The sequence below is a fragment of the Nomascus leucogenys genome, chromosome 24, assembly GCF_006542625.1.
Source record: "Nomascus leucogenys isolate Asia chromosome 24, Asia_NLE_v1, whole genome shotgun sequence".
NCBI lineage: Eukaryota > Metazoa > Chordata > Mammalia > Primates > Hylobatidae > Nomascus > Nomascus leucogenys.
Window position 1 is genome coordinate 7,655,505 of NC_044404.1, and position 14,518 is coordinate 7,670,022.

At 42.1% G+C, this 14,518-nt stretch overlaps 1 protein-coding gene across 20 annotated transcripts in view; it reads left to right on the forward strand.

Moving 5' to 3' along the window:
* Positions 1-14,518, forward strand: part of CAMTA1 (calmodulin binding transcription activator 1) — a 976,509-nt gene that overhangs the window by 13,187 nt on the left and 948,804 nt on the right. For 2 of the 20 annotated variants that reach the window (XM_030805181.1, XM_030805183.1), the window contains exon 2: positions 1,507-1,593. The exons of the other annotated variants lie outside the window; for them this stretch is intronic. In XM_030805181.1, the coding sequence (XP_030661041.1) occupies positions 1,549-1,593 (45 nt within the window). In that variant the 5' untranslated portion in view covers positions 1,507-1,548. The remainder of the gene's footprint in view (positions 1-1,506; positions 1,594-14,518) is intronic. 20 annotated transcript variants of the gene reach the window in all.

Below are 14,518 nucleotides of genomic sequence, written 5' to 3' on the forward strand. Positions count from 1 at the left end.
AGCCACCGCACCCAGCCTAAAAAAGGAATATTTAATGGTAGAGGGCTCTGTAAAAACCCCCTAATTTTCAAAGCCATGTGCCACTGTAGAATTTATGAAAAGTTGTGGGCTGTTATTATTAGGTTTCAAAATGTCTGGAATACTGGCGGTAGCATCATCATTATTTATTTATTTATTTATCTTTTGAGACGGAGTCTCGCTCTGTTGCCCAGGCTAGAGTGCAGTGATGCAAGCTCTACTTCTCGAGTTCATGCCATTCTCCTGCCTCAGCCTCTTGGGTAGCTGGAACCACAGGCGCCCGCCACCACACCCGGCTAATTTTTAAAATTTTTTTAGTAGAGACGAGGTTTCACCGTGTTAGCCAGGATGGTCTCGATCTCCTGACCTCATAATCCGTCCGCCTCGGCCTCCCAAAGTGCTGGGATTACAGATGTCAGCCTCAGCGCCTGGCTAAAGCATTATCATTTTTATCTAACCCTGAACCAGTCAGTGATTGGTTAGTTCTCTAGCCGTGAAGGCTTTGCACTTCCTAGACAGCTTTTAGAACAAGCCCACTTGGATTCCCAGCTCAAACTCTTTACTATTTGTTTATTATTTATTCATTACTTATTATTAATTAAAAATTTTTTTTAGAGACAGGGTCTTGATTTGTCACCCAGGCTGGAGTGCCATCACAGCTCACTGCAACCTTGAACTCTTGGGTTCAAGTGATCCTCCTGCCTCAGCCTCCTGAGTAGTGAGGACTACGGGCGTGTGCCACCACACCCGGCTAATTCTTTTTTAATTTTATGGAGAAAGGGTCTTGCTATGTTGCACAGGCTTGTCTTATACTCCTGGCCTCAAGCAATCATCGTGTCTCAGCCTCCAAAAGTGTCAGGCTTACAGGCATGAGCCACTGTGCCTGGCTTGTACTCTTTTCTTTCACTAGCTAGGAATGCTGGTGAGCAGGACTCAAGGATCCCAGCAGAGCTGCATCCTGTACTGTCTTTGCTGCCTCTTAGGTGGACCAGGAGCTAGAAGCCTTTCTCTCCATGGCCTCCATACCTTCTTTTACCAGATGGTATTTCTGCATTTATCACTCTTGATTCCAGCACAACTTTTCCTCATCTTGCTTTTCTCAGACCTCAGCTCTTATATAATGAGATAGTTGGTAGTCATTTTGAGGGGATTCATGTATTGGGTAAAGGGTTGTCCTAGTGATGACCTCGAAAGTTCCTTCCCATTAATAATTACTATTAATAATTAATAGCAGTAACTAATGATAAAATAGAACAATTGCAACAATATACTGAAAAGTTGTGTGAATGTGGTCTCTCTCTCTCTCAGATTATCTTATTGTACCATACTCACCTATTTTTGGACCTTAGTTGACCGCTTGTAACTGAAACCATGGATAAGAGGGGGACTATTGTGTAAGGAAATGAAGTCGGAGATATGGAATTTCATTTCAGGGCTTGCTTTCCTGATACTCAGCTATTCTGTATAACCGTATCTTTTCCTTTTGAGGTCCTTGCTCCAGGACAAGAATAATATGTTGACTCAAGCCGTATGGGGGGATTTGAACTACAGACACTCAGATGTCTCCTTTCTGAGGTACATAGAGGACTTAATTTTTTAGGTCTGTCTGTTTAATATACTGTATTTACTTTAAAAAACGTAGGCTGGGTGCTGTGGCTCACGCCTATAATCTCTCAGCACTTCGGGAGGCCGAGGCAGGAGGATTGCTTTAGCCCTGGAGTTCGAGACCAGCCTGGGCAACATAGTGAGACCTTGTCTCTACTAAAAATAGAAAAAATTAGCTAGTTGTGGTGGTGTGTGCCTGTGATCCCAGGTACCTGGGAGGCTGAGGTTGGAGGATTACTTGAGCCCTTGAAGTCAAGGCTGCAGTGAGCTATGATCGTGCCATTGCACTCCAGTCTGGATGACAGAGTGAGACCCTGTCTCAAAACAAACAGAATGTAAAAAATTTTAAAATTATTAAAAAAGATCTACAACACCAAAATATTCATGGTTATTTTGTATGACAGATCTGAGGTCTTTGTTCAGACATAGATGAGGGTTCATAGTTTTGGAAAATAGACTTAAATAATATATGATTACAGATGAAAAATATTTGCTAACCTCAGACTTTTTATGTTTAAGGTAGTATTTATATTCATTTAGTTGTACTTTCTGGAGTTGATTAATACAACCGTTATTAAAATCTATCGATTCCCAGTAATTCAGTAAATGAAGACTCTTCCTATTTAGAAACTCGTGTGGATTGGAGAGTTGCTGTGGGCCCACTATCATTGATCATATTACATCTTCACTTGAACCTACTCCCTGGGCTACTATAGGCCTCGCATTTGGAGAGGCCATGAACATAATTTATTTTTGGAAGTTTCTTTCATTTTTAAAGATACTGAGAGGCAAGTTGAAGTTCCTGGTGTTTGTGTAAACATTCCCTGCCTTATCCTTTCCGTCTCAGCCATTATGAAATGTTCTAGCTGAATCATTTGCTTTCACAAAGCTTTGATGGAAGTTTCTTCCTCATTTGGTTTTATTGATAGAGGCTGTTGTGCTAAAAAGAAAGCTATAACAAGTTAGAAAGGTGGAGAGTGGGTACTTAACATTTTTGAAGTACCTGTCTTTCTTCCTAGGGGTCCTCCAGAAATTGATCATAGATAACTTGACCAAATTCAAGGCCCAGAGATTTATTCCAGGCATTCTGAGAGAGAAGGAACATCAGGCTTTCTATACTGAATCTAATTATTCCAAATATTTCTCACTGCAGCCTGTATGAGTGTTTTCTGATGCAAATATGGTGATAGTGGCGACCTCTCTAACTGGGCTAAATATCCTTGACAGCTTTTTATCTGTCCTCTCCAAGTATTTTTAGTCTCTTTAGCTTCTGTGGCCATGTCTGGAGGAACTGAGGATGGATTTAGCTGCTCTGGTACTGCTCCAAGTTGTTGTGGGTGCTCTTTCCTGCCTTTGTCACTGTCCTGCCACAGTCCCGCCACTCATGAGGCTCCTGGCCCTTGTCATTTGATGAGGGAACATAAACACTTGTTTAATAAAAATAAAAAAGTCACGATTTTCAGAATGCTTTGAAAATAAGCTGTGGCTAGTGATGATACACAATGGGAATGTCCTTAATTTCACTAAATTGTATGCTCAAAAAGGGTTAAAGTGGTAAATTTTATGTTATGCATATTTTACCACAATTAAAAAAATAAAAACTTCAAATGGATTTGAAGCTTAATGAGAAAACTAGTTATAATGTTCTAACAGTAAATATATGGCCAATATTTTCATGACCCCAAGGTGGGAGGCTGTGCCTTAAATAAACTGTCAGAATCACACATTAAAAAAAAAAAAAAAAAGATGGTAATCAGGCCCTGAGGTTCATTTATACAGAAAGTGATTTTTAGGTGAGATTTTAATATTTGCAATATTTATATTTGTAAAGAGGATTGGCTAGCTCATTCAGAAAAGTCTGAGGTTCTTAATAAACACTAGGAAACAGATGGTTTGGGGTTGATGTCAGGGAAGGTAAGCAGGCCCTGCTTTAGATTAGAGCACTTTGGATTGCAAGTCCCGTAAGCCACACAGTTTAGGCCAAGTGAAAGCAGTTTTAGTCTAAGAAGAGCAGAAGCAATCGTAGCCTCCCAGGACAGAAACTGAAGTGCAGCTGGGCAATGGGAACTGGATCTGGAGAGTCTGGAGTGCGTGTCTTCTCTGGAGCTGGGCTTTTTCCATTCCCATGTGGCTTCCTTGCTTAAGTTACGTGTAGTGGCCTTAGTCATGGCTCCTGCATGTCCTGACCCTAATTCCAGTGCTCACCATCATCTGACTCCCATTTCTATGGCTCAGTACAAAAATACTCAAGACTGAGTATTGGACTGACTTCTCTCAGCCAGTTGCTTTGTTCCCATAGGCCAGGTGATCATCCCACTCCAGTTGACTATGAAAGAAGGTTGCTTAGAGCCAGCAGCCTGCTGATCATTTAGACGGTCTTAGAGTGAGAGGAGATTGTGTGAGAAGCAGGGGGTCCTGGCACCTCAAACTCTGTCTTCATCAAACAGTGTAAAAGAAAAGATATTGACTCCTAAAGGAGTGTCTTATGTTCAGATGCTGTAGTGTTTTGCAGAGAAGGTGTTCAGTGTAGCTACAGATAGGAGGCCAAGTGTCCTTGGTCAGCCAGCCTGGGTGTGTGTGGAGTAAGTTAGTGGTAGGTGTAGTAACTGTCTCAAAGCTTTTTCTTTGTCTCTGTCTCTTTTTTTTTTTGAGACAAGGTCTTATTCTGTCGCCCAGGCTGGAGTGCAGTGGCACAATTTCAGCTCACTGAAGCCTGGACAGCCTGGGCTCAAGTGATCCTCCTACCTCAGCCCCCAAGCTGAGGACTTAGCTGGAAAACACAGGCATACGCCACCACGCCCGGCTAATTTTTATGTTTTTAGTAGAGACAGGGGTTTCATTATGTTGCCTAGGCTGGTCTTGAACTCTTGGCCAGCTCAAGCGATCCACCTGCCTCAGTCTGTCAAAGGGCTGGGATTACAGGCGTGAGCCACCGTGCCCGGCCCCAAAACTTTTTCTTTGAACAGTGGAGAAGCAGAACACCTTGGAATGCTATGGTCTGTGCAGTCTTTGCCCTGTGGGTGTTCTCAGGTAGAATCAGGCAGTTTGGGTGATGTCAGTATCATTTGAGGTCTTCCACAGTTCAGCTATTTGGGTGGGCTTCCCCACTTTTCCCCTTGTTTTGATCGGTAAACATAAAAGGATGGAGATGTGTATCCTTAGTAAGAAAGGGAGACATTGCCTTCAGAATGGGTAGAAAGCAGAAAACAAGCGGGGAAGAAAACAGAAAACGGCCTCTCTTTAAGTGTATGTGGCTGTGTGCACAGTCCTTCACCTTTTCCTTAGTATATCCTTCCTGCCTCTGATCTCTTGTTGTTCTTGATTTTTCATGGTAGAAGGAGGAAACAAAATTATAGAAGACAGGTGGAAGACTGTGAAAGAATAGTAGTTTGGAGATAACTATGTAAAGGGCTAATAGCCTGCACACCATTGAATTCTCTGAATTTACAGCTGTTTAGTAATTGATGTTTCATAGTGTTGACCTTGAGTAAATTCAGAAAAGCAATACTGAGTATGTTCTGCTAAACAAAAGAGGAAAGTATATGTTTTTAAAGAAACAACCTTCACAGTAGTTTCAGTAGTTAAAGGGATTTGGTTCCTTTTAAAATTATTTTATTTGTTTTTAAAGATGGTCTCACTCTGTCATCCAGGCTGGAGTGCAGAGGTGTGATCATAGCTCACTGGAACCTTGAATTCCTGGGTTCAAGTGATCCTCCTGCCTCAGACTCCCAAGTGGTTAGGAGTACAGGCATGTATCACCAGGCCCAGCTGCTTAAAATTTTTTTTTTTTGGCCGGGCATGGTGGCTCACACACCTGTAGTCCCAGCACTTTGGGAGGCTGAGGTGGGTGGATTGCCTGAGGTCAGGAGTTCCAGACCAGCTTGGCCAACATGGGTGAAACCCCTTCTCTACTAAAAAAAAAAAAATACAAGAAGCCGGGCATGGTGACGGGTGCCAGTAATCCCAGCTACTTGGGAGGGTGAGGCAGGAGAATCAGTTGAACCCGGGAGGTGGAGGTTGCAGTGTGCCGAGATTGTGCCATTGCACTCCAGCCTGGGAAATGAGGGAAACTCTTTTTTTTTTTTTTTTTTTTGGTAAAGACAGGGTCTCAGTATGTTGCCCAGGCTGATCTTAAACTCCTGGCCTCAAGTGATCCTCCAGCCTTGGCCTCCCAAAGTGCTGGGATTGCAGGTATAAGCCACTGTGTCCAGCCTGATTTGTTTTTTAATAATAGCTTAAGATGTAATTCATATATTGTAAAATTCACCCTTTTAAAATATATAATTGAGTGGGTTTTCTTTTGTATATTTACATGTTTTGTGCAACTGTCCCCACTCTCTAATTCCACATTTTCATCACTCCAAAAAGAAAATCTGTACCCATTAGCAGCCACTCCCTGTTGCCTCCTCCTCCCAGCCCTAGTCAATTACTAATCTGCTTTATTTCTTTATGGATCTTTATGCCTAGTCTGAACATTTCATATAAATAAAATCATGTAGTGTTTGTCCTTTTGTGACTTGACTGGCTTATTTCCCTTAGCATAATGTTTTCAAGGTTTTTATCTGTGTTGTATGTAGCATGTACTGTTACTTCATCCCTTTTTTAAAATTAAAAAATTTTTAATTTAATATAATAGAGATGGGGTCACGCCCTGTTGCCCAGGCTGGTCTTGAACTCCTGGGCTCAAGTGATCCTTCTGCCTCGGACTCCCAACTGCTCGGATTACAGGTGTAAACCACTACACCTGGCCACTTCACTCCTTTTATTTTTGAATAATCCTCTGTTGTATGGATATATACCACATTTTGTTTATCCATTCACCAGTTAATAGACTTTTGAGTTATTCCACTTTTTGGCTATTATGAAAAATGCTGCTGTGAACATTTGTGTACAAGCTTTTATATGGACATATGTTTTCATTTCTGTTGGAAAGATACCTAGGAGTGGAATTGTGGTGTCACAGTTAACTCTGTTTAACTTTTTGAGGAACTGTTTACCAAACTTCTCCAAAGTGGTTAGATCATATTACATTCCCACCAGCAAGTATGAGAGTTGTAATTTCTCCACATTCTTGCAAACACTTGTTATTGTCCATCTTTTTGATTATAGCCATTCTTTTAGATGGGAAGTGGTATATTATTGTGGTTTTGATTTGCATTTCCCTAGTGACTAATGATGTTGAGCATCTGTTCATGAGCTTATTAGCCATTTGTATGTCTGCTTTGACAAATGTCTATTCAAATCCTCTTCCATTTTTGAATTGAGTCAATTGAATTTTTGCTGTTCAGTTGTAGGAATTCTTGATCTGTGTTCTAGATATCAGTCCCTTATCAGATATGTGATTTCAAATGTATGATTGACATGTGATATGTGATTTTTCTCCGATTCTGTGTGGGTTGTCTTTTCACTTTTGTTTTTTGAGACAGGATCTCATTCTGTCACCCACGCAGGAGTGTAGTGATGCAGTCATGTCTCACTGCAGTCTTGCCTGCCTGGGCTTAAGTGGTCCTCCCACCTTAGTCTCCTGAGTAGCTGGGACTACAGGGAGGCACCACTCGTCTGGCTAATTTTGAAATTTTTTTAATAGAAACGGAGTCTCTATATTATATTATGCCCAGGCTGGTCTTGAACTCCTGGGCTCAAGTGATCCTCCTGCGTTGGCCTCCCAAAATGCTGGGATTACAAGTATGAGCTGCTGTGCTGGCCTTTACTTTCTTGATAGTGTCCTTTGAAGAACAGAAGTTTTAAATTTGATTGAGTCCCATTTGTCTGTTTTTTTTTTTTTTTTTGTCACTTACGCTTTTGGTATCATAATAAGAAACCATTGTCATATCCAAGGTCGTGAAGGTTTACACCTGTGTTTTTTTGTTAGAGTTCTGTAGTTTTAGCTCTGACATTTAGTTCTCTGATAGATCTTCAGTTAATTTTTGTATACAGTGTGAGGTAGGCTTCCAGCTTCGTTCTTTTGCATGTGGATATTCAGTTGTCCTAGCCCATTTGTTGAAAAGACCATTCTTTCCTCACTGAAGTGTCTTGGCACCCTTGTTGAAAATCAACTGACTATAAATCTGTGGGTTTATTTTGAGAGTCTTGATTCTATTCCATTGATCTATATGTCTGTCTTTATGCCATTACCACAATGTCTTGATTCTGTAGCTTCGTAGTAAGTTTTGAAATCAGGAACTGTCAGTCCTTTAACTCTGTTCTTCTTTTTCAAGATTGTTTTAGCTGTGCTAGCTCCCTTGTATTTCCGTATGAATATTACGATCAGCTTGTTAGTTTCCACAGAAGAGACAACTGAGATATAATGGGGATTATATTCAATCTGAGGATCTATTTGGGGAGTTTAAATTCATTTTATGGATTTGCTGTATGCTTAGGAAGTCCTGGCTAACTCAGACACCCAAGCATCTTGCCTTAAAAACACACAATTTTGTTTTAATTTATTGATGTAGTAGGCTGCCTTGGTGAAACACTGTAATTCACTGTTAGACTGGAATTGGACTTTTCAGGTTCCAAGAGAGCAAACAGCTCTTCCACATAGCCTGTAGGTTGACTTCCTGTAGTAAATGTTTTTTTGATGTGAAGGTTTGCTGATGCCTTGCATGTTTTAAAAATAATGTGATATTCTGGTTAATATACATTCTGGTTAATAAAGAACTAGCAGATTACATATATGAATATTTATCAAAGAGTTAGGATATGTTACAATAAAATTGTGACATTAAAATTTATATAATTGTTATTATTACTGGAGGGATCAGAAGATATTTTAGGACCTTGTAGTCCTACAGGGGCCATGTGAACATTGGTTATTGTTATACTTTTAATTTACTTCATTTACTCAATAAATAACAAAGTGCCTATCTGTGCCAGGCACAAGGAAGGACAGACCCAGTCTCTGTCCTTATGGAGCTAAGGGGGAGACGGACATTAATCAAGATGCCATGTGAAATTTCAGCTGGGACTCAGTGCTGTGAAGGTGCGTGCAATATGTCATAAAGGGATTTGACTAATCTGCAAGGTTGGGGGAGGCTTCTTGAGAGCTCTGGAGGAAAATGGGAATTAATTGTGGGAAGAATTAAGGAGAAAAGTTCCAGGTAATTGGATGAGTTTGTTAGTGAGTTGTGTGGAGATACTCTGGTTATAGCCTGTTTATCACTTTTGGGAAAGAGTATCTGAACACTTGGCTCTGGTCTTTACTCTGTCCCTTAAATGCCTTGTGGCTGAGCAGGTACTCTTTCTGAGCTTGTTCACGTACTATTTTTTAAATTTCTGTAGCAGTTTTTATTTACAGATACTTCCATGAAAGCATACAGAAATCTAGGCTTTTGGTTGATTGTTTTCATATAATTAAAAAATCATTCACTTTGGGAGGCCGGGGTGGGCAGATCATGAGGTCAGGAGATCGAGACCATCCTGGCTAACACGGCGAAACCCTGTTTCTACTAAAAATACAAAAAATTAACTGGACATGGTGGCACGTGCCTGTAGTCTCAGCTACTTGGGAGGCTGAGGCAGGAGAATTGCTTGAATCCAGGAGGCGGAGGTTGCAGTGAGCTGAGATCGCGCCACTGCACTTCAGCCTGGAGGACAGAGCAAGACTCCATCTCAAAAAATAAAAAAAATAAAAAAAAAAATAAAATTATTTCTTTGTGACCCTCCATGGTTAGTTATTTAGAGCTGCTTTAGTGGTAAATTGAATACTTTTCTGGACATTTTTCCTAGACTTTGAAATTAGGAGTCATTTCTGTTTACACATACTTCAGAAGCCTGTCGGGAACACAGTCTGTAGTGACAGAAGTCTGTAGGGAAGCAGATATGGATGTGACTGATTCAAGACAGGTCATAATGCTTTAATAAGGCTCTGGAAGGGAAGATGGAAAGACTTCCGGGAGGAGGTGGAATTTGACTTGAAATCATTGACTGGCAAACATGGTAGTTGGAGGAGAAATTCCAAGCAGAGGAAATGGAACAGAGGCATAGAGCCAGGAGAGTACAGGGAGTGGGTGGAATTCATGTGCATATGGGTAGGTAAGCCTTGGAAAGTAGGTAGGGGTCATGTTGTTAGGGGCCTGAAAAGCCAGACCGAAGAATCTGGATTTAATTCTCTGCTTAGGAGAGGCTTTTAGAATTTTTTTTTTTTTTTAGTAGAGGAATGGAATTGATGGGATAAAGTCGATTCTCCTGAAACAGGTGCTAATAAGGGCCACCTAGTTACTTCTCCAGCTTCCTCTCTACCTTCACGTTACATTTTTTAGACTCTGATTGTTCCAAGGTCCCACAGTGTCTGGTGGTTTTAGGCCTCCCACATTGCTGTTGCCTTGATTTAGAAGTTGCACCTGCCTCGGGAACACAGGCACACACACTCACCCATGCTCTTGCTGACTCTCTGTGTCTTCTGTGTTTCAGCTTAAATGAAACTTCCAGTAGGAGAAGCCTTCTTGACCTTGCCCCTCTTTTCAGATTGGATCGGATGCCCTTCCTTTGTGCACCATAGCACTACGTGGTTTTCCTTGTCATGGCACATTTTAGTTTGCATTGGAGTTGCTTGTTTACTTCTCTTTCTCTCTCAATTAGATGTGCATTTCTGGAGGTAAGAGGCTTGAGTGCCTAGACTTAGTAGATTGCTTGTTGGCTGAATGAATGAATGAATGAGCAAATAGGAATGACTAGAGTCGGGAGAAAATCACTTCTGGCAAGAGTTGTCTGTAGAATTGGGGTGAGGAAAGAGCTAGCGTGGCTGAGGAGTGTGTGTGTCACACACACATACAATTTTGTGACTGACTGAATGTGGGCCTTGAGGGAAGGTGACTCCTAGGTTTTGAACCATAACTGGGAATTTAGTGAGGCCAGACTGAGATAGGGAAGACAAGACAGGTATATTTGGGGAGAATGGCTGCAAAGGTACCACACTGTTTTTCTTCTTCTTCTTCTTTTTTTTTTTTTTTTTTTTTTTTTTGAGACAGAGTTTCACTCTTGTCACCCAGGCTGCAGTGCAGTGGCACGGTCTCAGCTCACTGCAACATCCACTTCCCAGGTTCAAGCAATTCGCCTGCCTCAGCCTCCCGAGTAGCTGGGATTACAGGCACCTGCCACCATGCCCGGCTAATTTTTGTATTTTTAGTAGAGACAGGGTTCCACCATGTTGGCCAGGCTGGTCTTGAACTCCTGACCTCAGGTGATCCGCTCACCTTGACCTCCCAAAGTGCTAGGATTACAGGCGTGAGCCACTGCACCTGGCCGGTATCGCTGTTTTTAAGGCGTCATTGGGTAGCTTTAGAATGTGTATATACAGCGTGACATTGGAGATGTGGGTCAAAGATTAGGGAGTCATTCATATCACCCTGCTTTTTATCTTCATTGTACTTCCAGAGGGCAAGGGAGCCTTGGTGCTGGAGTCCTTAGAGGTCAGCCCCCTGGGCATGGGGCAGGGAGAGAAGGGCTGTGAGGAGGTCTGGAGGGGCAGATACAGCGGCAGCAGCACAGCACAAAAGGTGCAGGCAGTACCTTTTGGTTGAATGAGTGAATGAATCAGTTCAAAACAATTAGAAGTCACAGTTGTGAGTGAGATTGGAAGGGGAGCAGAGAAGGGGCCTGAGGGCAGAAATGTGATGAATGCTTACATTTTAATGTCACCAGAGGGGAGAGAACCAGTAGAGGCCGAGAAAGAATGGTTGGAGAGGTAATGGAACAAGCAGAATATGAATTCAGGGTTGCCGAGTGTGGAGGGTTGAAAGGAGGTTGTCAGTCGTAATGCTGCAGAGTTGAGTAGACTGAAGACTAAAGAAGGGTATTGGTTTTGCCAATTCGATAATGAGAGAATAAAGGAGTAGAGATAGGGTAGATGATTATTTCAGAACTGTGGTGGCATATACAGAGTACTGGTAGAAATGATGGTGAAATGATTGATCCAGTCCAAGATGAGAAAAGAAACCACTGTGGCCTGATGGGCTGTGAGTGTATTAGTTATCTATTGCTGCTGTAACCAATCATCATAAACCCAGTGGCTTCAAACAGCCCAGGGTGGAATCTCCTGGTTCTCGTGGGTCAGGCATTTGGGCAGGGCAGGGCTGGGTCTGCTGGATTGGGACTGCTGAGCTGCGGCCGAGGTGCTGGCCAGGACTGGGCTCACCTTGGAAACCTCTGGTAGGGGAGGATCCACTTCCAGGCTCCCTTGGCCATTTGAAGGACTCCTTTCTTTGGACTGTTGGGCTGAGGGCTCAGCTTCTCGCCAGCTGTTGGCCCGAGGCTGCCCTCAGTTCCTGCCCCAGGGGCCTCTGCAACACCATAGCTTGCTTCATCAGAGCCAGGAGGGACAGTCTCTAGCAAGACAGAAGTCACAGTCTGCCCATTACCTTTGCCATGTTCTGCTGGTTAGAAGCGACTTGCTAGGTCCAGCCCACACTCCGGGGGAGGGAGTTACACAAAGCTGTTAACATTGGCCGGGCGCGGTTGCTCATGCCTGTAATCCCAGCACTTTGGGAGGCCGAAGCGGGCTGATCACGAGGTCAGGAGATCGAGACCATCTGGCTAACACGGTGAAATCCCATCTCTACTAAAAATACAAAAATTTAGCTGGGCGTGGTGGCAGGCACCTGTAGTCCCAGCTACTGGGGAGGCTGAGGCAGGAGAATGGCATGAACCCGGGAGGCGGAGCTTGTAGTGAGCTGAGATCGCGCCGCTGTACTCCAGTCTGGGTGACAGAGCGAGACTCCGTTTCAAAAAAAAAAAAAAAGAAAAGCTGTTAACATTAAGAGGTGGGGATCATAGGAGGTCCATCATAAAGTTTGTCCTCCACCGTAGAGGGGCGGTGATGGGATTAGAAGGCATTATAACAGTTCTTCAGATGAGGCCCTGGAGGATGCAGGTGGAAGGACGGGAGCTTTCAGAGGTGAAAGTTTTGGAAGGGCAGTTCCAGTTGAAAGTTGGGATAGTCAGGTGCTGACGCTTCTCAGGAGGCCTTCCGTGCCCTTTGTCTTCATGTGCCTTCTATGTACTCTCTCCTGTTAGACAAATGAACATTCTTTGTTATAGTTGCCACCGATAAATCCATCTGTCTGGCTAAAACGGAATTATTTACCAGCGAATTCCTGGCCAGTGGAGGTATCTGCCCTCTTGCCTTATGGTTTTGTTGAGGATCAAATGAGGGAATTCATATGAAGTGTTTTATAGACTACAAAGTAATATGCAAACAAAAGGTATTAAACTGTGCTACCTTTTTCTCTATGTTAAGTAGAACACGTGGAATTTAACTTATGTTTTCCTTAATAACTTGGGTTCATTATGTTGTGTGTAGCTTATTAAACTGGGCTTTATTTAACTCTGTGATTTGGGTTTTTTGAGTAGAGAGTTTACTTTTATGATAAATGACCCCAAACTGCTATACCTTTCAAATCCTTGTGTCCGATTTTTATTGTTTAAAAAAAAAAAATCTCACCTTGCTGTTGCCTGTCACTCTTTTGCTTCTGTGTGTCAGTTTTGAGCTACATTTTTTCCCCTCGGATTTGTTGCTTCTGATCTCTGGGCTTGGCAACCTGATAATTAAGCATATTAGAGCTGTGAGTAGTTTTATAGTAATCAAGCTACGAATGTGGGTCGGAGAAACTCCTCTCACAGTAGAGTACATAAGCTTTTGTGTATGGACTTCGTAAAATTCAGTTTTGGCCTTCAGAGTGTTCTTGGCTTCCTTCCTAGTTCTGGCTGTGTTCGGATTAAGGGAGGTTCCCAGATAGCTGACCTCCATTCCGGGGCTGTGGCTGCCATTTTCTTGGCGTCCACCTCGTTGCTCTGTTATGAGAAACAGTGTCATTCTCTTCTTTAGTTTTGATGAGGTTTTAGTTCTTCAGGCAGTAGCAAGTAGTGATAGGTGATGGTGGTCTGTGGTTCATGGACCAAAAAATGTTTGAGAGGCGTGGAGGATCTTTAGACAAGATCAGCTTCTAGGTGTGTGTGGTAGCATTCTGTTCCACCGCTCTCCTCTCCTTCAGGATGTCTCCCTCCCAGCTAACCTGCTTGGTGTTCCTCAGTGGGAGTGTTTGCCTTAGCTTTCTCTCAGAGCATCTTACTTACTTTTTCTGCCCACATTTTTGCATTGCTGCTTTGTGGAGAAGCATTGCTGCATTATTAGGGAGAGAACTGTGTTTTCTTGTGGAAATCACACAGTAGTATGGGAGAACTGGTCTGGTTCTAATTCTGCCCCATCCCAGCTTGTGGCCTTTGCCCAGTGCCTTGTTACCCATGTCTTGGTGTCTCCATTTCTAGAATAGGCTTAATGTGTGCTTTGCTACCTTTTAGGATCGAAGTAAGATTTTATATATGAAAATGCTTGTTATACGTATGTAATATTGAATAGAATGCCTAGTTTGTTGGGTTGATTTTGTTGATATTTTACAATGCTCTCTCTGAGGAGTTAAACAAAATTATCATTAGTATGAGTAACAATAAGTACTACTAAAACAATATCATTTTAAATTTTATACAGTTTTTTTTACGGAATGTATTCTAGTTGAATCTGTTTGTACAAATGTGGACATTTAGTAAGTGCTCTTTGATTATTTTCAGACTTTGAGTATACTGGCTTCCAAGCCAAATTAAATTTATGAAAATTCTAATGATACTGTGATTCATATCTAGAAAAAATAATTTAAAAAAAATTGTGAAATCACTTTAAACATGCTTTACATGCATCTCTGGTAATAGAGAATCAATTAATCTGATTTCTCAGGCCATAAATCTGGCTTGATATATTGTAATATTAGTTCCTGTGTCAGCCTCTTAGAACTTGAACTGTTTTGTAGTCTGTTCAAGCTACTTGTTTGCTTTTGAACTCAATTCTAGGTGTTGAACTCAATTTGAGAGCCTAAAATGGTTTGTGCCCCAATTACCTTAGAGG